General features: G+C 38.6%; 2 protein-coding genes across 5 annotated transcripts; both read right to left on the bottom strand.

Moving 5' to 3' along the window:
- Positions 1-369: 369 nt before the first annotated feature.
- On the bottom strand, positions 370-9,685 carry LOC102685383 (ras-related protein Rab-7b). Of its 4 annotated transcripts, none has more exons than XM_015342736.2 (6): positions 9,527-9,685; positions 7,106-7,158; positions 6,674-6,809; positions 5,822-6,037; positions 5,554-5,610; positions 370-2,651 (listed from the first exon to the last, which is right to left on the bottom strand). In XM_015342736.2, exons 2-6 carry the CDS (start codon positions 7,147-7,149, stop codon positions 2,562-2,564), a joined length of 543 nt encoding a protein of 180 aa, XP_015198222.2. In that variant the 5' UTR covers positions 7,150-7,158; positions 9,527-9,685; the 3' UTR covers positions 370-2,561. The 4 variants fall into 4 exon arrangements, with proteins under 4 accessions (XP_015198222.2, XP_015198220.2, XP_015198221.2 ...); XM_015342734.2 differs by having other exon boundaries at positions 5,485-5,610; positions 9,527-9,683; XM_015342735.2 differs by lacking the exon at positions 9,527-9,685 and adding an exon at positions 7,336-9,518 and having other exon boundaries at positions 5,485-5,610.
- Positions 9,686-10,848: 1,163 nt separating this feature from the next.
- Positions 10,849-25,511, bottom strand: LOC138236008 (cathepsin E-like). Its single transcript, XM_069186771.1, has 12 exons — positions 25,288-25,511; positions 23,929-24,264; positions 23,578-23,623; positions 23,251-23,415; positions 16,628-16,787; positions 16,204-16,321; positions 15,846-15,964; positions 15,334-15,533; positions 14,896-15,018; positions 13,988-14,132; positions 13,481-13,579; positions 10,849-12,854 (listed from the first exon to the last, which is right to left on the bottom strand). The coding sequence occupies exons 1-12, from the start codon at positions 25,322-25,324 to the stop codon at positions 12,687-12,689; spliced, it is 1,716 nt and encodes a 571-aa protein (XP_069042872.1). The 5' UTR covers positions 25,325-25,511; the 3' UTR covers positions 10,849-12,686.
- Positions 25,512-26,521: the final 1,010 nt, after the last annotated feature.

Genomic DNA, 26,521 nt, shown 5'->3' with positions numbered 1-26,521 from the left:
CCTATGAAAAGCATCTGTTTCCTTTACTATAGTTGGAAAATATGAATTAAAACCTGGAAATGTAAGTTATTCTACCTCCACTAATGCTTGATTCAATTATGATAATGCTGTTTAATACAGAGTATTGCCTTTCTGCTACCTGAAGGGTGTTGTATTCTTTACAGTATCTGGAAGATTCCCTTTAAAAGCATTGATGCATTTTACTTTATCCTTTGCTATTATAGTACATTCCTGATTATAGTTTCAGGTAAATTATTCTTTTCCAGTTCCTGGTCTTTCAAATCAATTTCACAATCAGGTTCTGACACCAGCTGACTTTGCCAGCAAATTATAAAGATTAAGAATAATTTCACAGTCTGAAGTCAACGATTTCCCAGTTTTACACAGCATATTTTTTTTTATTCTATAGCACAACCTGAAATAAGTAATGACAAAGGAGGTAAATTTATACAGGACTAACAAATTCAACAACTCAACAGAATGGTTAAACTATTATACAGATATTTACAAGTCTGTAAAAAATGAAAGCCCTGCCTTTTGCAGATAGAAAACCCATACAGAATTATGCACCTACACTATAAACATTATACATTATATAATGAAGTAGTTCAGGTGGATGGCTGCATCAGCATGCGTAGGCTGCAAAGGAACAAGTAGTAGGTTTATTTCATGCTGAAAAGAGAAGAAAGAAAACGCAACATTTCGGCCATTGAGAAGACGGCTAAAGAAGGCTCCACGACCGAAACGTTGTTTTCTTTCTTCTCTTTTCAGCATGGAATAAACCTATTACTTGTTAATTATATAATGATCCACTTAGTTAGATTTCATTCCTGATTTTAAAGGGGCATTTTATCCATACTTTTATAGAAGCTATAAGGATCTTGGCCAGGACTAATTCTCCCTCTCTAAATGAATGCTCACAAATGAATGTGAACCACAGATTATTTAGTTTTTGAACAGTTCTACTTACCCTAATAAGTATTTACTGTAAATCAATTTCTAAATGCATTAAGCTGCTCGATATTAGAGATCTGGCAGAGAAGGATAGACGCATCTCTTTAGATGTAAATTTTAGCCTGTTAGTATTTTCTTGATATGTGTCCTGGGTGTCTTACTTTTTTATACATATTTTCTGAGAAAAAAAAGAAACCATTTGATCCCCTTGGAAAGACTTCATTCCTGATTATAGGAGGCAATTTAAACTTTAAACAATTTAAAGTGTTTCAACTTTTTTATACTTTTTTTAACCCCACACTTTTGTTATGTATAGAGACAAACAATTTCAAACCATTTTCCCGTAAGAAGTCCTAGAAATCACTTTCAACAAGATTCAGTTTATCAAAATTTTATCAGTTCAATATGTACAGAAAATCTTTTCTGGTACTACATCCTACTGTACAGAAGCATCGACAAAACAGGGAGCTGATTTAATTGCCTCCTGTTGGGAAAATGTGGCTCTTTCAAAGTCACATTTTCTTCTTGCTATACTATCCCTTGGGGGGGAAGTCGTGGAAAAACTAGCAATCTGCAAATTGCTTGGGCCTTCCTGTTTTGTTTTGTGACAACAATCTAATACCAATGATTATTGTCATATATTTAAAGCCTGATCCTGATCCTATAATTCTTTTAAGTGAATCAGACTATAGAATGCGGTAGGGTGGTTCCTGCTACACATGGAATCACAACAAATAGGCCGGGTGGTACATGCTGGCTGGTACCTATTGCCATTTAGTTGTCTAGAAGGTGAAGCAGGTACTACCTTCACCATTCTAATCAGCCAACCTCACACTGATCAAGGCCCATTTAGTGGTTTGATTGCAGGCACATCAGCTGGAACTGATGACCCTTATGTTTTGAATAAATACCTTTGAATACCTTCAATACATTTGAGTAATAATGTTTCTTGGGAGGGCTTTTAATTAAGTTTTATCATATTTTATGTAAGGCATGTTTTATAGATCTGATACATTATATCAGTGATCTGTGTATTGATGTAAACATTCTCCACAAGAATCCTGAGGTTGCAATGTAAAACAAAGGAATTTTCTGTTTACTTCAGAAAAAAATGTGATCTTACATATTTATATACGTGTTGCCATATTACTGTACATTAAAAACACGGGATCTTTGCCTTGGGAATTTCATGGTCACATGGTCCATTTTGATATGACTTCCAAAGAGTCCAGGCAAAACAATATATAAAAACAGCAAAATACTATCAAATGTATAGACAAAGTTATAGCAGAATTATCTTTTAGGTGGTTTTTAATATTTGTGGGTCCTCAAATATATTTTAGAGGGTAGTGCTTACATGCAATCTTTAATACAATGCCAGTGAATATTCAAGATTTGAATTGAGTTATGTAATCCTTAGTTCTGTTTTGAGAGCTGGAGTTTTGTGACAGAACATACCGTCTGATCCAAATTCAGTCATTTTTGTGCAAAATGCTCTCAACATCAAAAACACTTCTTCTGACTCCAAGTCAAACTTATGTAGTCCACTTAGATAGCACCTCCAACATGAGTAGTGGTGTCTAAATACAGTTGCAGTGCAGCCTGTCCTATGAGCAGCATTTTTTTTTCTTCTTCACTACCTTGTCTGGCTTCAGTTTGATGGAGTCTGTCATGCAGCTCATTAGCCCTTCTTTGTACTGCCAGAAAGAAAAGAAAGTTATTTAAAACAAAACTTCTCAATTCCAAAAATTTGTCAATTTGTCCATTTGTCTGGGTGCCAAGCCTTTTGAAACATTTTTGCTTGAAAATATTACTGGATTCAAAACATTTAGATTATAAACAATGCATATAGACTGGGAAGAATTACCAAATAAAGTAGTGACAATCATTGTAAGCTTTATTTTAAATCTTTACATTTTAATCAATATTCTAACAATTATATAATTGATATGACATGCTTTTATGACTAAGTTTCTATAGTCAAAATGGTCATAGTCAAAAAGCCATGACTTTTTAGTGGAGGACTAAGTTCCTGGTATAGTCCATCAATGAGTAATTTGAGGGTACAAACTCCCCAATAGTAGAACCTTGACTCTGTTTATAGAATACTAGTATGTTGATAGAATTGCATCATCAGCTATTGTTTCATCTCATGTGAATGGTCAGAATAAGCACTTGAACAGATAAAACTTTTCAGTATATTTACCCTATATAAGTTAGTTATTCCTTGCTTTACCATTCAATGGCAAGTCATGTACCATTTCTGAGCCACTGACTGGAGACAAGCTCCCAAAATAGTTAATCTGAGCATGAAGTGTTTTAGTAAAGCTCCACTTACTGATTTTTACAGATCTACTGTATGTTCATCTGCATACAGTGGATCAAAGATGCTAACTAAATAGATCAGTCATTTATCTGAGCTATCAGGGACGCTATTGGGGATGCTAAAAGGCAATACCGCAACAAGATAGAACTACAGGCTGCCTCTGCAGATGTGTGCAAATGTGGCGGGATATTCAGACAATAACAAACCATAAAACCAAAATAAGCAGTGTTACATCCACTGACAGTGATTTCTCTCTCCCAGAGGAGCTGAACGCCTATTACGCTTGGTCTGAGAAGGAAATCACAGAACCGTCAGCGTCGGTGCTCCCGGCCACCGATGGTCCAGCCCTGTTTGTCACGGAGGCTGAAGTCAGGGCAACATTCAGATGGATGAACACATGGAATGGCGACCAGCCCGGACAGCGTTTCAGAACGGATTCCATCAGTCCTGTGCAGACCAGTTGGCCAAAGGTTTTACAGATATTTTTAATATTTAATTTTTACAATCCTCCGTTCCCGTGAGTTTTAAAAAAACTACCATTATTCCAGTGCCAAAGAAAAATACTGTGACCTGTTTTAATGATAGACCGGTAGCACTCGCATCCACTGTAATGAAATGCTTTGAAAAGCTGGTCATGAGACACATTAACACAATAGTGCCTGAGTGCTTAGACCCCCTGCAGTTTGCATGCTGGTGTAACAGGTCCCGGTTTTCCTGACTGGCAGACCACAGACTGTGAGGGTAGATGGAATACTTTCTTCCACAATGACCATCAATATAGATGCCCCTCAGGGCTGTGTGCTTAGTCCCCTGCTGTTCCCCTTGTTTACCAATGATTGTGTGGCCAGACACAGCTCCAAATTCCATCTACAAATATGCTGACGATACTACCATCATCACTGCCGAATCACTGCTAAGGATGAGACAGCCTACAGGGATGAGGTCAGGAGCCTGGTGGAGTGGTGCCTTGACAATAATCTCTTCCTCAATGTCAGCAAAACCAAGGAGCAGGTAATCAATTTTAGAAAGCAGGGTGGGAACCACACCCCTGTTCACATCAATAGGGTGGCTGTTGAGATGCTTAACAGTTTCAAGTTCCTGGGTACCTTCATCACTAATGATTTAACGTGGTCCCAGCATGTAACTGGAGCTACAAAAAAGGCATAACAGAGCCTTTACTTGCTCAGACAGTTGAAAAAAAATTGGTCTATCTTCAACTGTCCTTACCTCATTTTACAGGTGCACTATTGAGAGTGTGCTCACATGTGGTATTACAGAGTAGTTTGACAGCAGCTCCTTATCTGACCGGAAGGCATTATGGGGGTGATCAGGTCAGCCCAGTCCATCATTGGAGTATAGCTCCCCTCTATTTCAGACATTTTTACAATTTGCTGTCTAAGGAAGGCTGGAAGTATTGCTCAGGATACCAGTCATCCTGCTTTCTCATTTTTCTCCCCCCTTTCCACCGGTAAGCGATATAGTAGCCAGATTATTGAACTCTACCCCACCACTGGCTCACACTGATGTGTTTTTTTTTCTAATATGTATGTTTTTTAACTTGTTGTCATTGCTGCTGCTGTTTTGTATTTATGTTTTTGGTGTTTCCTTAATGTCTTTGTATCAGAGCATACATGCAAATAATCATTTCATTGCACTTGTGTATATGACAATAAACTGAACTGAACTGAGCAAGGAAATTTTTATCTATTAACTAAAGACCATGAAATGTTCAGATTAGTACAGCACTTGTCTGAGGTACGATTAATTTACTTTTTGCTGTTTTATGACTTTAAAATTCCATGTGCTTTAGCGAGGCACGTTATTCAAATACATTTTTGGTGTAAGAATAACATCATTAATTGTGTGTCCTTAAATAATGCAGCAAAAATGCCAGCAACCCTATCACCCTGCAACTCACAACTGGTAACCCACTGAAGCTAAGCAGGTGTGAGCCTAGTCAGTACCTGGATGGGAGACCTCCTGGGAAAAACTAAGGTTGCTGCTGGAAGAGGTGTTAGTGGGGCCAGCAGGTGGTGCTCACCCAGCAGTCTTTGTGGCACTATAAGAATTAGGGTTTTAAACTGTGAAGGCCTAAAATTTACATACATTTAGAATTTTCAAAGGCCATAAAAAGTGAAAAACATCCCCTTTAGAGTTCTTGATGCTCAGTTATTTTTGATCCTTATGACAAAGGAGCATCTAACCTTGATAAGTGCATGCTTTGCCAGTGTCTGGAAGGCCTGCTCCACATTGATGTTGTTCTTGGCACTGACCTCCAGGCATGGGATGTGTCTGTCCTCACACCATGACAAAGCCTCACTTCTGGTCACCTGTATAGAGACAATTTGTCAAACTTATTTCCTTAAGCAGGCTTTACTGCAATTAAATTTTGAGATTTTTGAATAAGGAGGCACAAATCAAAACCTGATTTACAAAGTCATTTCTCTTTCCATTTTTCCAGACATCATAGGTCACTGATTGCTCAGTTACCCCTTTTATCTACAAACTTGCTCCAATTTGCTAAATTCCTGCAGCTCCTACCTGTCTCTCTTCCATGTCAATCTTGTTTCCTAGCACCACAAAAGGTAGGCTGGGGTCAGGGGGATGACTCTTCTCCAGGATGTCTTGCCTCCAGCCCTCCAGTTCCAGGAAAGAATCCCTGTCAGTGACATCGAAGACCAGAACACAGCCATCCGCCCCCTTGTAGAAAGAGGACACTACTGCGCGGAATCTCTCCTGCCCTCCAGTGTCCCAGATCTGGAGGAGAGACAGCCATGGTCACTGAATTTTGTGGGCAATCTGAAGCCTTATCTGTACAAACCCCGAGTCACAGCATGTTATCCATATTTGTTCCAACTTTGTTGTACTCCTTATTTTGATATTTGTTTATAGCATTTGTCATCTGTATTCTTGTGAGGTTGCACAACTAAAGAAATATAAACAAGTTGATTTGTACATGGCATATATTTTTTATAATAAACAGTATTAGAATTAGTTAATGGGTTGCAAGTACAGTCTTGCAATGTTAACACAGAGGTACAGACTACAGGTACAGGTACTTTATAAGTAAGTTGTGTTATGTCCATGAATAAAGACAAAAAGGATCCTATACAGATGTAAACTAAAGTATAAGAATAAAAAAACTAAATTGTGCTTTAGCAGTACATTAAGATATGACAATTTGCTTTGAAACTGAAAACTGCAATCAACACAGTTGGAGATGATTCACCATCCAATGTGCCCTGCAGAGCAGAATTTCACTTCGTTTTCCATGGTTTTGCAGTTTTAGCACTGACAGAGCTTTTCTTTCTCATAAAATGAAAAGGCTGTCACAAGGTATTTTGCAAGCTTTTCACCGCACGTCTTTTACAAGATAAAACCTGTCATACACACCCATCTCACCTGCAACTTGACAGCACTCCTGTCCACTGTAATGTTCTTGGATAGTACGCTGGCTCCCAGTGTGCTGCGGTAATCCTCATGAAATTGTTGATGGATATACTGGTGTAGCAATGATGTCTTTCCCACACTGTATTCAGGAGTAAAATAACACTTAACAGACAAATAGATCTCACAGGAGCAGCACACTAAAAAAAGCTGGGAAATCTATAACACCCAGAGGTGTACTCTAGGAAAGTTGAAGGAATTTCCATGTGCGCTCATATTGGTTCCAATCTGAAACAGCAAATCAGCAGGAAGCAGATACTGAAAGTGTAAGGACAACAACCCTCTATTTAGTTTTCTTTGTCTAAAGCTATGGATGATTTGTGGGGGAAAAAATCATAATAATTAGGCAGGAGAGATGAACAGTCAAGTCTGTTTTACCCAAGAGCTCCTAGGATGATGATCTTCAGTTCCACTTGCTTCATCAAGGTAGCCTGGGTGAAGATGATAATGCATGAGGCTTCAACTGTCACTACAACTTTAGACATTTGTATAAACACGTGATGTTAAACAGTTCTATAGTTAAAGTTTAAAAATGAGTACTGTAATTTATGCATACAAAATATTTGTTAATTCTGTATGCTGTATTTAGAAACAAAAGGAAAACTCACTGAAGAAAGTCAATTCAGCTGTTTGGATACAGGTTGGATCTGTTTAATTCGGTGGCCTTAGATAGGTTTCTTTTTGTGAATAAAGGGTGTGTTGCAGATGCAATCTCTCATTCCAGAAAAGAGGTCGAACACAGCACAAAAACAGGACTTTAAAATTGTAATACCATTGGCATCCGTGATTCTGCTCTGTGTGAAGACATTCTTCTGCAATGCAAACCACTTAACACAGAACAAAACAGCAATGCAAACATAAATACCTTGGAGAATATTGTAGATATGCCATGGGACATTGCATTAGGACCAAACCAGCAGCAAACAGTTAAGAGTACAAATCACAATGAGCAACCTGCTGTCTGACCTTTCTGTATGTCTATGTCCCACTGCCCAAATAATGATATAGAAATGCTTCAAAACCCCATGCTTCTCACATGTTTTTAAGTTTTGCTGATTCAGTTCCCAAATGATACTTTGAAACAACACCCAGGCACATTTTAATTGGAGGACACAAAAACTGAGGCTGTTTACAATGGTTGCCATACCTATGGTACAGTATGTTAAACAACAGGCACAATGACTCATACTGACTCATTCAAGCCAATAAACTGAACAGCATTGGGGAAAGTATTGGGGAAGTACCAACAGAATTTTCTGTGCTGAACACTTCACTCTCATTTATTGACATATCCAGTTTTGCTGGAATAAGCTGAACTTGTGCATTGCATTTCATCCCTTTCACATGGATTTAGCAATAGAGATTACATTTCAACGGTTCTTCTGTCACAGAGCTCAACAAGAAGAAAGTGCTCCCATTGTCAGTAATAGCACACAAGCTGCAGATTGACGTCTTATCAATATTTGCCATTGTCCTCTGTTAGACACCATAACAGACAACAGAAATAGGAATAATATTCATTAACTATAAATTACCTGGTACTTTCCTTTAAAAAAGGCATTCAGTTCATTTTTCATTTGTCACCCATTGCAGAGATCCTAAAATTTTCCTAGCATGGACTTGGTCAGGAATCCTCAGTTATCTTGCTACCAAGCTCAGATGTAAAAATGTCTAAAATGACTTGCATTTGCCAAGTGTTCTCTATGTTTTTCAATGTGATTCAAAGCACAGAATGTACACCCAATGGTTTGGAACAGATCCCAGTTCACACAAACATTCCAGGAACAATGTGAAATTAGTATGGGTAGTTAGCAGCATACACTCCATCATCCGCTAAAATAATAGCATTTCTTTTCATGATTGAAAGCTCTGTGTTACAGACAGACATCTGAATGACGTAGGTGAAATGAAGCAATTCTATCCAGGCTACTGCATGAATAGAAAGACATTCGACAGTCTTAATGAGTAATAGCTGGGGAACCACTGTTCAGGGAATTATGCTAGTAGATAATTTCCTGGTAATTGTGTGTAATTCTGCCAGAAACTACATTGAAACAAAATTAAGTGAGTTAAATTAAAATTCTGGATTCTGCAGCCGCTTTTAGACAACCAATGCAGAGACTACATTACAGTCAGATGCTGTTTCCTAAACATTTTAAGTCTAGGGCTAGGTAACTGGGTGTGCCCAAAATACCAGTGAAAACAGGTTGTTTCTCATTTATTGTTCGTTTGTGTCAGTAGATAAAGTAAAGTAAAGTTCAGTAGATTGCTAGGCTGTCAGACGGCTGAACAAAATAGAGATAATGACACTCTAAAGGAAACTTTCATTTTCTCTTAACCACTCACCCAATGCAGAATTAGAAGAGAGCAAAAATATAATCTCATGTGGGGTCTCAGACCCCTGCACTCCCAGTTCTCTGGGTATTGAAAATCAAAACCTGAATCTTGTGAATATTTGTAAATAAATAAAATAACCAAATAAAAAAGCAGTTTTAGTGATTTCCCCAAAATACTCATTATAAACCCATGAGGGATTATACAGCTGTGTTAACACTTCAGGCAGTGAGGTTCACTGTAAAATAAAACTACACAGCAAACGTTCAACTCAGTTTCACTTCACCTCAGTCTTGTCTCTCTTGGTGTTACATTTCTTAAAAAGCCTCCTTTCCTCCATAACTTTAAAAGAAAACTCCTTGATATACAAAGGCCTCCAGTGCATAACTCCAGTAAAAGATTCCTTCAAAACAGAAGAAAAATGTGGTGAAGAGTAAAGCTCTCACACACAATTTAAGTACTTACAGGTTGATGACTACAGGCCAGGTTCAAGGAGCAGAACAGTCTTCACCCTCTGTCATCCTGAGCCAGTTCTTTCGATGACTACACAAGAGCAGCAGGCCTTTTCCTGTGCAGGGCTGTGAGCACTGTATGTTTCGTCCTCGCTGGCTGCTGAATAAACACTCCCTCTGTCTCTATCCCTCCCTCTGCTGTCTCTGAGGCAGTCTTCCCACAAGCCAGGCCCACAGTCAATCAAGACAGAAAACCACTAGCATGGCACAATGAAGACAAATCTGAAATCACTATGTTAGGATGGGATTTTTATTTCTATGTTTGTTCTTCATTTCCAGTGAAATGCATAAATATATGATGAAAACAATTACCAGTTTCATTCATTTCTTATTGTTAGGTGGATGATGATGATGATGATGATTATGATTATTAAATAATAATACACAAAGGGTAAACCTCACGAAATCAATATTATAAATATATTTTTAAACAAAGAAGAAATAAAACAGCATCAACCCTTTTGGAAATGATCAATTTCAAGGTATACAGCGTGTAATATACACTAAATAACAAAAAAGTCATGGGTTTTGTGGTTTAAAGCTCTCTATTGCTAAAACATTTCCTCATTTATTAAGTGTACATGCAACAAACATTTAAAAAAGTTTACTAATTTTGCCACAAGGGGACAGCATTCTGTTTATGTCTTTGAAAACTCTGTTTAAACACCACATGTACAAATTCTCTCTTACCTCTGCTAACAAATGGACAAATCTGTGAGTTAAAGGTAACAGAATGGGACAGGAATCGGCTTCCCAAAAAACTGCACTGAAGAATGTGGTGATCATGTCTGAACAGTGTGCTGAGTTGTATCAGCTGTGATGATGATTGGAAAAAGGATCGGGCAGGAGTGTTGTTCACACAGGTATAGCCAACCCTGTGTAATTTTGAGCAACAGATACTGAAACACTCTAGAATTTTTTTAACAGCTCCTTCCCAAAATGCAGAAAACAATGTAATGTGAAAATTGTCCATCATGGCATACATTGTATATTGGTGCTTATTCCTCAACGTTGAATCAACCTGAAGCCTGTTCCGAAAATACAGGGTGCAATACAGCCCTTCACTCTCTGAACACATGCACAACACAAGCACACAGGAATAATTTAGAGACACCAAATAACACAGCCAACATGTAACTAAAAGGTGGGAGTAAACCTGCAAAATCCCATAAAATCCCATGCTGTACCTGATACAGTACTTTATAAAAAGGAGTTAAATTAGTTTAGTTATATCGCTACTAACATAGCTCATTCAAATGTACTGTATGATTATCTTATGTATTGACAACATTTATATTAATTTTCTGTATTTTATTTAGAGAATTAAAGACAGTTTAATATAAAAGGGTATATGATAACATCACATTTTTACTCACTACCCCATACATCACATTGGTCTGAACTTTAATTGCTGTACATCCTATGATGTAATTTAAGAAACACTGGCTTTTTTCATATTTGCAGTATCATAACCTTGACAAATACTTTACAAAATGATCATAGTAGAATTAATTTTTTATTAATGTAATACATAATTAAAAAACTTAATGGCAATTCACAATTAAGTTTTAGCTGAGTCTAAGAAATGATTAAGTAGTTATTTATAAGGATTTGTACACTGATACTGGTTACAAGAAATTATAAAGTTGAACTTGTCAGTTGCCACCCTTTGTTTGTTAGCCCACAAACGTTAAACTCTTTCATCATGCTTTGTGCAATTTCCTCTGCAGAACATATTTGTTCTCCATATTACTTTTCAGAAAACATGTAAAGGAGACAAAATCTGGCTGCCTGCAACCGAAACTATTCTTAAAGATTATTTACTACAAGAAGAGGCTACTTCTTAAGCATCAGTAGCATACCCTTAGGTTTCTGTTTTGTTGTTGTCATCATTATTGTTTTATTATTTAGCAGTTGACTCATGTGAAAAATTCAGTCACTGTAGTCCACAGCCAAAAAAAATAATTACAAAATGAATAATTCCTATGTCATACAAATCCTCCTACAGGTGCTGATAAATTAGTGGCACTCTGTATTGCTACATATTGAGGGTCTTTACAATGTCAGTGTATTATTGATTAGTTTTGATCTTACAGTAAATTGAGCCCCCACTTCCTGCACCTGTCCTTAACCATATCATTTTACAGACAGCAACACATCTGGAATATTATGTTCCTTCTCTGGAAATCATTTTCTCAACCTAGGATTTTTAGAGACAGCTGGGTGTTTCATATTCATTACAAATGCTTTAAAATCAGACAGCTGAACAAAACAAATTAGAGAAAAGATACAGAACAAGCTCGAAACTAGCTCCCTAAAGTAAACGTTACTTAAGTACTTTCACAAGCAAAAATTATTAAAACTTGATCAAATTCCCAAAAATGTTGTTCCTGTAGGTAATCAAATCTTTCATTAAAAAATAGTAATAATAAAAAAGAAAGTTAATTTTCACTTAGCTTCTATGTAAATTCCCCAATCTGAAAACAACTTTTTAACAATCTAAATATTACAAGGGCCTTTTTCACGTAACAGTTTGGCTTAGTGTGGCATTGGCAGTCCTTAATAACCCACTGATCTACATCCTAAGTATTTCTCAGGTGAGTTTCAAAAAGGTCACACTGAAACAAATGTACTGGAAAAAAGCCACTTGAAAAAGAATGCTTTTAGTTCTGACGCTGGAGATGGCTGCCAGCTTTCTTTCAAGTGTGGCACAGTTGTATGACGTTCTTAGGCCCAATTCCTGCTAATTCTGAGCCTGTGGGACATGACCTAGCACAGCTGGCTACCTTGGCAGTCAGACAGACTTCTACAATGAAGCTTTAATTACAGAATCTTCAGTGCTCTGTCCTGTTTAGGGTCCATTCGCCTTTTATAGTACTTTAGAACAGAAAATGTATTTTGGATGTAGTTCATTAATATCAATAAATTTGTAATTTGTTTGCCAAATAAACTCTGGATAGCTGTTTTTTCCGACAATATGTTATTAAAATATTGTGACAAAGGGTAAAGCTGGTAAAATATTTAACCTAATTGCAAAATAATCTCATATTGTACCCTTTTTTGAAGACACAGAAGAAGCTCTCCTGATGCAGCATGATGTGGTACTGTTTGGTTTAGGGAGCAGCCCTGGCCAAGCCCACCTGGTTGTGTCCTCTGTCAAAGACTGAGTAGAACTGGCCAATAAAAACATCCCCCAGAATCCAGAGGGGCCCAGCTGGTGGGGGGATGTCCATGCCCTGAAAACCTGTCATGCATAGAACAGCCTGTCCGATTAGCTCTTCCTGCAGGACCAGAACAACAAAGGGGTTAAGCCAGACACCTCCATACTGAAAAAGTTTGTAACAGAATTACAGTATTGCAGTATTGCTTCAGAGGACATCATTCATTTTAAATAACCATTGCATCAGTACTACATTCAGATATCTGTAGAGCTGGGCTGGATGAGTACTGTTTTATCTACAGTAATATTGTAGTAGATCATATCGTCTCCCTCCATTCTCTGAGTCTCTAAAGAAAGATCAATTTCTACATTTTGTAAAAAGGATGAAGTAGTCTTTCACATCTCCAGGATCAAAGTCTTTTCAGTGCATGCTAATTGTATAAGATTTTGAAAATATAATTAACTTAGTCAGGTGTGATTAATTGCTCAAAAACAACAAGCTTAATTAAGTCGGGTAGAACCTTTAACTTGTTACAATCTGCTCAACAAGTTAAGACAGGAGTATTAGTCAGGTCTGCCTGCAGGCCCCCTAGACCTCATTGCCAGGCTTAAGACTAGATGCTGATAAATCTGAAAACAACTCGCAGTTCTGAAATTGTATTGGTATTTCCAAAATTCTGTATATAACATGTGCAGCCCAACCAACAGCACTCTGCATGCTGATGTGCTCTCTGGATTGATTCTTACCGATTGAATGTAAGCCTCAGGAGTAAGAGGAAACTCGGCACCATTGATAGTAAATGTCACGTCAGGGAGCCAGGGGAGGCTGCTGCATGCTACAGCATACTACTCAACCAAACATAAAAAGGAAAAGAGATGGAGGCAGAGTCAGTACACACACAGGGTCTTGAAACCATAGTGAAACAGAATAGGCAATATGAAGAAACATCTTTTAGTACCCACAGTAATCCTAGGAGTAATTACTGAAGATGTTTGTTCATACATATCCTTATACTTTTAAAACTACTATCCTTAGCAGTAATATTAGTAGTAAAGAAAGAGGTACAGTACTGAGTGAAAGCAGATGTAATACAGTACTAATAGCATGCTAGTAATGACACAGTAATTTGGGTAGCAGTATTAGAACACCGGTAGTGTTATTCTTTTTACTAACTAGTACTAGTAGTCACACAGTGATCATAGTGGGACAACAGTAATATTTTTTTATTGAAGTGCCAGGAGCACACCTCTTACCATTCCACCCCCTGCTGGTGTTGCTCCTAGCTCTTCCTGCAGGGCTTTGATATCCTCTGTGGGTCCTGTCAGTAGAGACGTCCCTGTGTCCACGATTGCTTGGCACCCATCTGCACAGAATCTTACCTGACCATTCACCTTCACACTACAATTAAATATGTATATATCCAAATCACAAGGACCTTCTATGCACTGGAGTAGCCATAATCTCACTTGCACACCATCATTGGACAGGTGAAGGAGAAAACTGCTCTAGGCTATATTTCATGGCAGTCATGTTGAAGGTTCTTTTGGCCAATGAAAGTGTGGTCACAAGAAAGTAGCTTGATGGCCCTGATGCCACATCACTGGTAAATGAGGTACAAATTCAGGTACAAATCCTCAAAAAGTTTTTTGACCGAACAAACATGTAAGAAAAAGGAAAGGTCATCCCAACTTATTGGCACACAGACCAACACCTGACAATTCAAATTAACAACAAGTAACAGTGAGGTGAAAACAGTGAAAAGTGAGGGCAGGCAAAGACAGCAGTTTTAAAACTTGAATTACTCTATCTACAGGAATTCTAAAAAAAAATGTTAAAGCATACCTTTGGTATGAATAGACTTTTTGATCTTCCCTAAAGTCACCAATAACAATCCCATTAAAGTGAAAACCCCACTTAAATTTATAGAAACATATTCAATAGAAAGGTTTAAATAGGCAGTTGACACTATTTTCATATGTTTAGAACAGAGCCACAAGGGCTAGCTTAAGGTTTTGTGAATTACATAGTTTCACAGTGAAAGAGAAGGAGCCAAGTACAGAAATGACTGGGCAGCCTGGAGATAAAGGTTACCAGTTTATTGCAGGTATAAAAGGGGTGGAGGGGAGAAGTGAGAAAGAAGTGTCTGTGTTGCAGGACTTACTTGTCTAGAAGGATCTGCCAGTAGCCCTGTTTGGTGACAGGAACCCAGTGCAGCATCCCTGAGAAGTGGGACTGGTCAAATCCCCCAAACAGTATCTCCCCCCCAGAAGAGTAATCGGGGTTTCTGGACAACAAGCAGAATAAAACCAATCGGTTCACTGAGTGAACATGTGAAGGTGTTTACAAGCATTTACTTTTTGTCAACAATAAGTTTTTTAATAAATATCTACAGCAGCATAAAAGGAAGAGGACTAAATCAAAGAATGAAAGTGCTTTTATAAAAAGATTAAAATAAACTTTGTACAAAATGATCAGTTTTAACCAATAAAACTGTTGATAAGGTGCAGGTTAAGGATGGTGGAGTGAGATGGGAAAAGTGATTACACAGAGACACAGATATAATGCTGTTTTGATTGATACGGTCTGGGACAGACATTACCTGTTGAGGTAGACACTGAAGACCGGGAGTTCAACCACGCCCTGAGCCATCATGTTATCAAACACTGGAGTGGCTCCCCCTGCCGCAATGCTCGGGTATCCCAAACCCAGAATTCCATCAAAATTGGCATCAACAAAGGTGCTGCCCGGCTCCCTTACACTCTCCCCAAACTTCTGATGGGAGACAGCTATCCCTTCAACCTAGTACACAAAATCAAACCCCCTCGGACCACAGGACCCAAAACATAATTTTCTATATGTGCTAAAACATGTAACTTTCCCGCACAGATGTATTGTTTACAAATGATTAAGAAACTGAACAAATTACATTTTCCATTCATTGGAACTTTTTTAACATAATTACAAAAAGTGGAGTGGAATCTGTTTGGTGTTCACACAATCTCATAAGGAAAGGAAGTATAAGAAATCATAAGTATTTTAATGTGTTTTTTATTTAACTGTTTGCAGATCCTGAGCTCCAGAGAGTGCAGAGGTGCCATCCTGTATACTCACAGTGACCAGGTCAAATGCCAGAATCCCAGTCAGGCTTCCTGTGCCATACTGTATAGAAAAGGGCCGACCATCAACTTGATAGGTTGAAGACTGGGAAGAATGGTATCTGTGGTGTACCTCTGTGAATGACAAGTGCAAATCATGTTTAACCAATAAGTAACTTCAGTACCATGGTGCTTTCATTACTGGGCTACTAGTGTGGACTTAAATTATCAAGTTATTCAGTGTTTGCTTCACTGTAACTCTGAAAATGGTCAAATTGATGTAGCAGTGAAGAATCCCTGAATACTGTCAAGCTCTGCATCTCTACTCTTTGCCAGCAGTGGTATCCCTGTTGGCTGTGTCCCCCAATACTCACTGCATGCTTTGCTGTCGCAGAGGCCAGAGGGCACCCACAGGTTGGAGGAGCCAGTGTCAAAATTCACTGTGAAGTTCTGGGGTGGGGTCCCAATAGTGATCTGGCCAAAATACTCTGCCTGAAAGGAACGAGAGTGGGAGTTCAAATATCATTTTAAGTTCTTGAGAATGTACACATCAACAAAGTAACAATGCATCATGCCAGTTCAGTCTGTGCTGCCCAGCTTCACTGAAAAATCAGGTCAATTAAATAAAATGTAAATGTCACAGAGGTAGTATTGAAGTACAGGAGACAAATTATTGACCAGCTAAATAATCAATAGTACTGCTCAGCTTAAATAAATCACATTGCTGCTCTCATTTAATTTCATGCAAGACAAGATGACAATTCCAGCTCTAGGTTATAAATCGGCGAGTAGCCTTACATCCATGTAGTTGATGAGCGGCTCGTTGGCCTGTGAGGCAATGCGGCAAGCATTGCTGTACTGGATCATGTCCAACTGGTGGGAGTTCCAGAACTGGGACAGCATCCCCCCTGCTCTCATCCTGTACCTTTGAGACCTGTGTCTACTTAGGGCCACCCTGGTCCACACAGCACACAACAACAAGCAAAGTTAAATTTTGTTCTGCATGGTAGTCTGAAGAAAGCATGCAAACTATTATCCATATATAGATTTCAGATTGCAGATTTCCCACAGTCTACTGTGTCTTAATTATGTTACTGGAAGCAATCGATCATTTTCTAATAATCTTAAAATTAATTCTACATTTGTCAGTATATATCCTACTAATACCCGTTTTAGGAAGTGTAAAAAAATCATGAAACATCATGCACAATGTTCCAGTGATCCACCAGATCAGAAATTTTAGTACGGCAAGAAAACACATTTCACTTAATCCTTAGATGAGATGTCTACAGAGAACAGCTGCGCAGTCGTTGTCCCTGCATACAGAATGTTTTCAGGGGCTTTTTAAAGAGAAGCCGCAGGAATAAAATATTTATTTAATTATGACAATACCTTTTGACGCCAGCACAGAGAGTCAAGGACATCAGCAGAAGTAGAACAATTTTCTCAGCCATTGGTGCCCAGTTTCAACTGGCTTTTTACACAAGTACTCAGTGAGAGGTCCTTCCACACTAGCAATTACAACTTTGTTACAGTACTGCTCTGATTCTGGGACAGGAAGTGAAAACAGCCCATACATTTATCTGACTAGGGTAAACAAGAGACGTCAGACATTTGGCTTTTGGTTGAAGAGGTCTTTTTATTTTTCACGCCTTTGTTGGTTAATCATTCACCTTAATGCACGTACTGTACACATTGTACAGGTTGTTTGCACAAACAGTGTGAGACCAAGTCCAGCATACTACAGTTACGCCCAACCTGGGAGTGGCTCACATCCCGCCATTGCCTGGGGCTACCCGAATCATCGCACAAGTATTTAGCCTTCCTCAGACCCTGTGTGGACGAGATCGGGGCATGTCTCTATTAGACTAGTTGCCTTTCAATTAGGCTGCTAATCTTCTTCTCAATCAACTCATTAGTCTGGCTATTTAAGGCAGCTTTCTCTGCTGAATTATTGCTCCAACTTTGAGATACTTGAGCGAATGTATCCGCTCCATCCAGCCGTCTTAAAAATAATTTCTCAGTGTTTTTGTTCAGAGCACCAATCCAGCAGACTCACTTTCATTCGGGCCAGCTACAGCCAGCCTTCCAAAGACTCAAGGTGCTGATCTCTCCTTTTTTTCCAGCTGGTTCTGTCTATGTTCCAGAGGTGTCTCGATTCCAGCCTCTCCTCTGCCATTGGCCAGGCAGTTTATGTCCAGCTGGGTATCCAGCCTTTTTTCCTATATAGTCCTCACCCAGCTTCCTCATCACACCATTTGCCTAGCAATCAGCCTACCTGCTTCTTCTCTTTCTCTGTTCATCACTCACAGCCACACTCCCACTGAGTCTCTCCAGAAAAGCCCGAAGAGCCCCTGAGTCCCACTCTTGCCTTCGGCCTGTCATCTCGCCACAGCTCTGTTCCACAGCAGCTGCTGCATAATAAATACTGTACAAGCACGTTTGAGGAGAACAAAGGGAGGGAGATTTTTTTTTTCAGAATCTTATTTTTGATTTTCATGCCAGTTAGGACTCTGACTTATAATTTGCAACACAAAATATTAGAAGTAACCTTCATTAAAGTATTATTCCTATCTGTGGAGATTGAATCCAGCAGCATTGTTAATATCCCCTGGGCTATGTTGTGGTAGAGTTTGATACACTGTGGTCCACAGGCCCAATGCCAACATGCTTACACTCAGCCACAGGGCTGGGCTCTCTGTTGGAGATATCCCGTGCATAACACACAGCAAGAGATGGCGCTCAGATCAGGGCTATGACAAGAGCTAGGGTCAGGATCCTGGTCTGTGGAGGCATCTCAAAGGCTTTTATATTAACTAACAAACATAGTTAACTATACAACTTCTGCTAAAAAATATACAGCTTGATATGTACTAAGAAAGAAAAACAGTAAACACTTGGCTGACATTCTGTAATATTCATGTAAGAACCTGTGTTCTAATTGCTCAGATAGCAAGGAGGAGGTTCACATCAAAGGGATTTCCCTACCTCCCATACACTTCAGTGCAAATCACACAAAACTACATAATGTAAAGGAGACTGTGTCTATTGGATTAAATTACAATACCCAAAAGTAAGGCAGGTCCAATGGTTATGTAGAATTCAATTACTTCTCCTTTATTACTACAAGCCCAGCAATATACAGTATTACCCTTTAGATTTTGGCATCAAACCCAGTAACAATTTGACTCCTTTTTCTGGTTTATGTATTCCAGTTGGTATTGGACATGGGTGATGACATGGTACTAAGGAAGGTGGGATTGTTGTTATAGCTCTTTTACCCACAGCCTGCTATGTGCTAGTTTTCTGACATCAGTTTTATTCATTAATAGCAGATTAGTGTAATTATGTAAGTTAAAGTCAAACATTATTTTACATTTTTCGTAAGAACCTTTACTTTGAGCTCCAATGTTTAGATGGTTCTGGGCGGTCTTCTTTGCATTTTACTTTGATATCCGATTAAAATAAAATATTGAACACATATGGAAGTATAAGTCAATAGAGAGAAATGAAATGAAAACTACTGAGACATACTGTGCATTGTACATGGTATAGATGCCAGTACAGGGATCCAACTTGCAAAACACAATGAGATGGTGATTTTGGTACAATTAGCAATTTAGTCAATTTCAAAATGATATCAAAATACGAGAATAATCAAATACTCCATAAAGGCAAATTCAAAAATACTTATACCAAACTCAAGACTCACCTGACAAGCTGGACGAGATCCTTGGATCAATTACCTACTATCCACCAAGCAGGCTAGATGGGAAGAATCATAACATTAGTTTGGAATTGTTCTTATGTTCATGTAATATTACATCATTTTTTAATTTATTACAGCAGATCATAAACAGTAATAAGTGAAAAATGATGATTCAGCAAAAGAACGTGAGTGAGACCTGAAAACCCCAGAGAGAGAAATAAAGAAGGAGAGATAAATTAAAGGGTCTAAATGGTTAGCCAAATAACCACTCTGTCATACCCTGTATGCTTTCTGAGACCATTTCTGTGCAACACTTTAACACCTAATACATATGTTATAGGAATACTTTAGCTGGTTTCAAACTTTACTTCAATACTCTCACTTTGCCTGACCCCTCCCATCCAACTATATTCATTTCCAGATGTCCAGATGTCAACATCTGCCACTGCTGAGAGTTGGTTAACCTGGAAGGTTTGATATTACAGAATGAGTTAAGACAATGGAACAATATTATGTTTAAAGTTACACTAAACAGCAGCACTTTTCAGAGCTAACAGCTTGGTTAAACCTTGATTATAGTGCCATCTGCAGCTCAAGAAGAATAGTTTTATTTTCCTTCACAAGTTACACATCATGTTTATTGATAAAGCATGTTCATGAAGATAGCTGCTAGCACTGAATATAAACAGTTGGGACAAATTACCAGACAACAGACCTCCATCGAAGGTTTGAAGATTATCTGGGGATATGTTGTAAGACACAACAAGGCATCCATAGACATAAGTAGGATTGTGTCATGGTACTTGGACACCAGACTATTGGATTTCCTTGGAAACCTGCTGTTATAGAAAACTGTACCATCAACAAAAAAACATGATTTTTAAATCACAACCTTACTAGATACACTGTACTGTGATACAATATGAAATGTGTTCTTGTACAAAAGCAGCATTATCTATAGTTTTAAGCATCTTAAAGTTACATATTTACTGTAATAACACTAAGTAAAACATACTCCTTGTTGTACACTACACACTTAGTATTTCATTGAGTTTTTTATGATAGATAATTTCTTCGAACAAAAAGAAACATTGTACACTATTATGTTGTTAAGCACAAATAATCCCTTAGATTCTTTGTTGTTTTACTCATTTCATTGTAGAACTTGTATAAGAGTTAAAACATCATGATGAAGGAAATCTCCAATGTTGGTACATCCTACTGCACAAACACCAGTGACACATCACTGCTCCTGCAGCCAAAAGAAGGAACCACGTGCCAACAAAAAAATATGAAATCAGCTAAGAAAGCTTTGTTCTCTTTTTCTGTATTCCTCAGAAATTATTTTATTTATTTTATAGTTTGGGCTTTTTTATGTTTTTAAGTGTTCAGAGATGTTTATATCTATTTTGCACACTAATTCATCCATATTTAGAGACTTTCTCATAACAGTGGCTCATGTTCATTTTGTAATAATCCAATTGTATGGATGTACTAAATCATCTGATTTGGCTTTGCATTTCCCATTGTTGTAACAGAAGGAATAAGGTTCTTGATCCCAAGATGAAGTAAAATAATTTATTGCATGCAAGGAACAATAAAGCCGAAGTCTTGTTTCCCGCAAGAAACAACAAAACCAAAGTATTGTTCGATGTGCCGGTACAAACTATTAAGTTATATAGTCCTTCCTTGCTGCTTCGTACGTCATTTGGTGTTATGGTAAGGGGAGGGTCATGGTATTTGGCCAGTTAAGAGGCCCTGGCCAAATGGTCAGTTTAAGATTATGCCCCCAGGGGGTTCCTTGCTCGCATCTGGAATCCTTATCAGTTAACCCCCTTTCCTGCCATAAACCCCTGTTGCTTAGAAGTCTAATTTTCAGGCAGAACTGACTTAAGTTAACCCTTTTTACATCTTGTTTCTTACTTCACCATCAATGCTACACATTGGTACAAGTATTGTACCTTTCTTGAACAACTTTCCCTGTTTAGTCTTTGCAATACATTTCTGTTTATGATTTATTTGCTGAATGAAAAACATTAGTTTACTAATTACTTTAGTTGATTAATTTAGACATCTGATGAACCTTCATTTTAAAAATGTTTTTATTAAAATATTTTAATTTGTTGTGACATAGCTTCTAAGCTAATAATAAGTCAGCTTCTTAAGAGCCATTCAGATTGATTATTACAATCAAAGGTACAGTATACAGGTTATATAGAGATGATATCCCGGGTACTGTCAAGTGACCACCTAAGGCTATATACCTGTGGCCTTAAGAAACTGTCTTCTGGCGCTCAGATCTGGAGCAAGTAATGTCTTGTTTCAGTCCTTTCGACAAAGGGGGAAATGTCCATTGTTTATTCGTGTCGATAGCAGTGGCTCGAGGAAGCTGAAAGTGAGTGAAGAGCTACTGCAGGACTGTCAGGTATCATTCTGTTCCTGGCTCCTCTTGGTCACGGCTGGACCTCCTCAGTGCAGACAGAGGCTGCTACTTCTGGGTTCCTGGAAAACTGACAGAAGAACAGAGCAAGAGCTCTTATTCCATTTCTCTGTACACGCTGTACATCATTTTATTGCACCCATTTCCTCTGCCTTGTAATTGCTGTTGCTCCTTTTTTCTGTTCCCTTATTGAGATTCTACCACTATACAGCTGTGACACTGCAGTGCTACAGTCCCTCTCACAGTCATGTGCCAGTGAGTCAGAAACACAGTGCAGATAATTCATCTCATTACCGTGACACGAAGCACCCCCTCCTTCACAAGCTGCTGGCTGGTTTTCTCTGAGGAAATGGACACAGAAAGAATACCAGAGTTACACATTGTAGATAAAGTATCAAACAGGATAAAAAGGCACTCCCTTTGAGTGAAGGGCTAAGTACCATTGAGATCAGAGCCTAAAATGTAGTTTGATGTTTTGGATTGCCTGCTTTCCTTTACATTTTGCACGTTTTGATTTGAAACATTTGGCAGTATAGAACTGAGACTGAAGCACCTCAAGTCTTAAATGTACTAATAGTTAACATAATCACTGCTGAAGAGATAAGAGAGACACCTGGGAAGTGAGATAATAATATAATTTCCTGTTATTTTTCCTAAATATTTTTGCAAACTATACAGTCTAGTAGCCAGAAGTTGGCTTCGCGCCCAAATATATAAAGATGCTGCCTGTCCTTGGTCAGTAAAATAAAGGGCATGTATGTGGTAAGCTGGCTGTACGCCCAGAATGTGAAAAGAACCAACTGTTGTCTAGTCTGCAATTTAGATATAATTAATTGGCATTTGTTGCTATCTTATCATTTGTTTAGAATGTGTCATAGTAACTGGTTTGTTTTAAGGTATAAAGAACCATCTTCAGCTACTTATATATAAGTCTGGTGGTTGCAAGCCAGACTTCCATATGCATATAAAATAAAGACACTTCTGCTTCACAGACACCTGAACTTTGTCATTTGTATGACACAACACTGCCATACTGAGGGTATGCTATCCTACAGTATCCAATAACTGTCCTATAATATAGGATTTCCTTGATTTTTGTTCTGCACATAGTTTCATAAATGTGAGAAAATCTACTATTGTCCAAGCATTTATATCACAATAATTATTTGTATAATAGCTGTTAAGATTTATTAACTATATTTGAAAAAGGCAGGTGTATTTGATCAGCATTTTTCAATATCACATAACTATTCCACTTTCCCCCATCTGTCTTCTAATGTAGGCTCACCTCTCCCAGACCGCGCAATGATGCAGACCAGCACTGGGCACGATGCCATCACTCCAAACAAAACCCATCGCAAGATGCCCCACAGGAGGGGTCTGTCTCCCTCCCCGTGTGATTTGCTCCCGTGTATTTCCTGTGCAGCAAGGTGGAATCTGTTTAAAGGACAAAAATCAGGACAGTAAAAACTGTTTGAAGGTTAATGGCATTTTAAGTTGTTATAGCTTTGTGTTTTTAGTCATCATCTTACATCCTGTAGGAAGAAAAGCCGAGCCTCTTCTGTACGTAAAAATGACAACAGCCAAGATGTGACTTACCTTTCAGGTGCAGGGGTTTCTGTAGATACCGAATGTGCATCTGCATCTGCAAGCAGTAATGAAGAGTCAGTTTAGCACAACCACAGTGTAAGGCACAGGATGTTACTACAAATGCCTGCATCTGAGAAGAATTTAGAGATAGAAATCCCTAATCCTGCCAAATAAATAGGCTGGATGAGAAACTATCAATCTACACCCCTGCCCTTAGAGGGACAATTTCATAAAAATAATAATTTCATGTTATGGTCCAAACATTAACAGTATGTTGCCCTACACTACCTGGGCTCTTTGGTGAGAACAACTCTTTTTATTTTTGTTTGTATTTGTACCAGCTGAAGCCGTAGGGCTCACCAGTGTAGACTTGCAGCTCAATGCTGTGCAGGACCTCCAGTCCATACAACATCCTGGCAGCGCATCCGTAGTTTCCCGAGTCGCTCTCCCGCAGCCCGGCCATCCTAACTAATACCATCCCACTCTTCTTCAGGTCCACGATGGACACCCGGCCCTTGTAGCTATCAGCCAAGTAGCCGTCAGTGCCAACAAGTGGCATGAACCCTCCTGCCCCCTGCTGGAGGCACCAGGACTTCTTGTGCAGCCGGTACTTCGGGATGTTGTAGCGGCAGAACAGGGTCAAGTTGCTCCTCTCATGCACCCTCACCTGCTCCTCCTGACACCTGACGGGCCACCCTGCCGGACACACAGCATGTGGTCAGGGGACCCCTTAACACGCTCTCAACACTAAACCATAGAGGAGATGTGTTAATTACAAGTGGAAAAATACACAATATGCAAAAAGATGCAAGAGACACTGTGCATCTTGCTCTGATATTGTTCTCAGTTTGTTGCCACCGAAATATCACTGAGCTTTTAATAATGGGGCTCCCTCACTGGGCAGATGTGCTCAGATGTTTAGTACATATACAGTACACTATTGTCTCTTGTCTTTAGTGGTTATTTCTCCACGCTCAGTGCTCACCATTTTTTTCCACTTGAAACAGTCAAATGCTCACTGATTTTTCCATTCCATTCAAAACAAAGCAAAATGCTCTACAACTTTAAATAACAATTCCACCCTTACAGTTATAAAGGGTAAATAACCTGCTTTTAAGTGGCTCATTAAATACAAAGTCGATCAATTGGCTATAATTTCATTTACAATATAATTATTTTTTCAAGAGGTATTTCATTCTTTAAAAAAAGTTATTTAATCATTTGAGAATAGCAACAAACAAAATTGTAAAAATAAATCTTTATTAAAAAATGAAATTATGATATTAAGAAACCACCACAAATATGGAAGAATTTTTTAATTAGATTTTTGCATTTTATAAGCTGCAAATATCTTTAAGATGTCCAAGATAAATTAGCTTCATATTTAAGTAAATTCTAATTTTTTTTCTAAATATTCCAGATAAATATATCTTCTACCTCAACAGGTTAGTTTCTTAGTTAAACAAATCTTTATTAAAAACCCATAAAAAGTCATTTACAATGACAACGGGGAACAACCATTTACAGCGCATGTTGCAACACTCTAGAACACCATTCCTCCACATGGGCCTTGCCAAAAACTGTGCACTGCTGCCAAAGAAAAGAAACTCCTGTTGCTCTATCGCAAAGTAGTAAATCCTGAAAGAATACAAATAATATTTCAAGAAAGATTTGCACTTATGTGGAAATGCCCGGTTATGCTAATAGAGAGGTACTTGCCTGTTGTCACAGCCAGGAGTATGAGCAGCTGCAGCATGATGAGCGTCTACAGAGAAAGCACTGCGAGGAGGCTGTGCCCAAGCTGGGAGCAGGAGTTGGGGAGTGAGTGCTGATACTAGCTACCCCCACTGTCTTATCTTTCCAAAAAAAGGAAAAAAAAAACAGCAAATATATGTCCTATAGCAATTTGTAAAGGGTTTCTAAGGAGGAAGTGCTGGATAACAGTCATGGCAATGTGTGCTTTAAATAACCCCAGTGTGGAAATTGCACAATATGTCTGTCTCTGACTCCTTTGTTAACAAAATGAGTAAAAATTACAATTAGAAAGGGGTCTGACACGAAGCACATACAGCTGCTGTTCTGGATGATAACTGGTAACCGAGGACCAGTGACGGACAGCAGATGTTGTTTTCACGATCTATGGGTTAAACAACCATGATAAACTTGTGTGTTCTTTAACTCTAGAGGAGGTGGAATAAATTGGGTGTAATTCAGCGGCTCAACAAGTACAGGCACTTCCCCAAGCATGGGTTGTGTGTTCTGATCGCAGGTAAGAGACTGGGATTCCCAAGAGTGGGATTAGTCAGTCAGGGCTGTCTAGGCTTTTATGAGCATGGCGACCTCTGCAGCCTCCATTCCCTCATTCCCCTGCACATAGCTACTGGATTCACAGCTTTGAGCCAAGGCAAGCAAAACACTTGGCTACAATCACAGGCAAACACACATTCTGCATGTGCCTACACAGGAGAACACCTTCAATGTTAAAGCAAGCTAGACACTCTGCTTGACTTAGAAATGTACATGTATGAGAAGTGAAATGAGCCAGGTGTTAATTGTCAAGTGCAGGAGCAGAGGCCCATGGCTGCAAGTTGCTCCGATTCTAAAGTTCCGTCTTTCATCTCTGACCTCTGACTTACAGTGGGGCTGTAAGTGATGTAGTGACCCTGGCATAAGCCACATTCTTCTGCATAAGCACAAGTAAAAAGACAGGGCCTAAAGTTAGCAAGATTATTCTAATGACTATTGTGTAAAGGATCCCAGTGTGTCAAGAGATCACTAGTGCATCCTTAGTCCAATTAGTAACTTAAATCACATTTATCTGCTTAGTTATTGCATTTGCATTTATTTTAAAATTACATTGTTTATAATCTGGAAAAAATACCACACACCTCCCTCCTCTATTCATTCCTGGAATTCCTGGTGCTTTTTCTCTCCCCCCTCACATAAAAAAACA

Source organism: Lepisosteus oculatus, unplaced genomic scaffold, assembly GCF_040954835.1.
Source record: "Lepisosteus oculatus isolate fLepOcu1 unplaced genomic scaffold, fLepOcu1.hap2 HAP2_SCAFFOLD_85, whole genome shotgun sequence".
Lineage (NCBI taxonomy): Eukaryota > Metazoa > Chordata > Actinopteri > Semionotiformes > Lepisosteidae > Lepisosteus > Lepisosteus oculatus.
The sequence above is the reverse complement of the archived record's forward strand: the minus strand, read 5'-3'. Positions and strand labels throughout refer to the sequence as shown.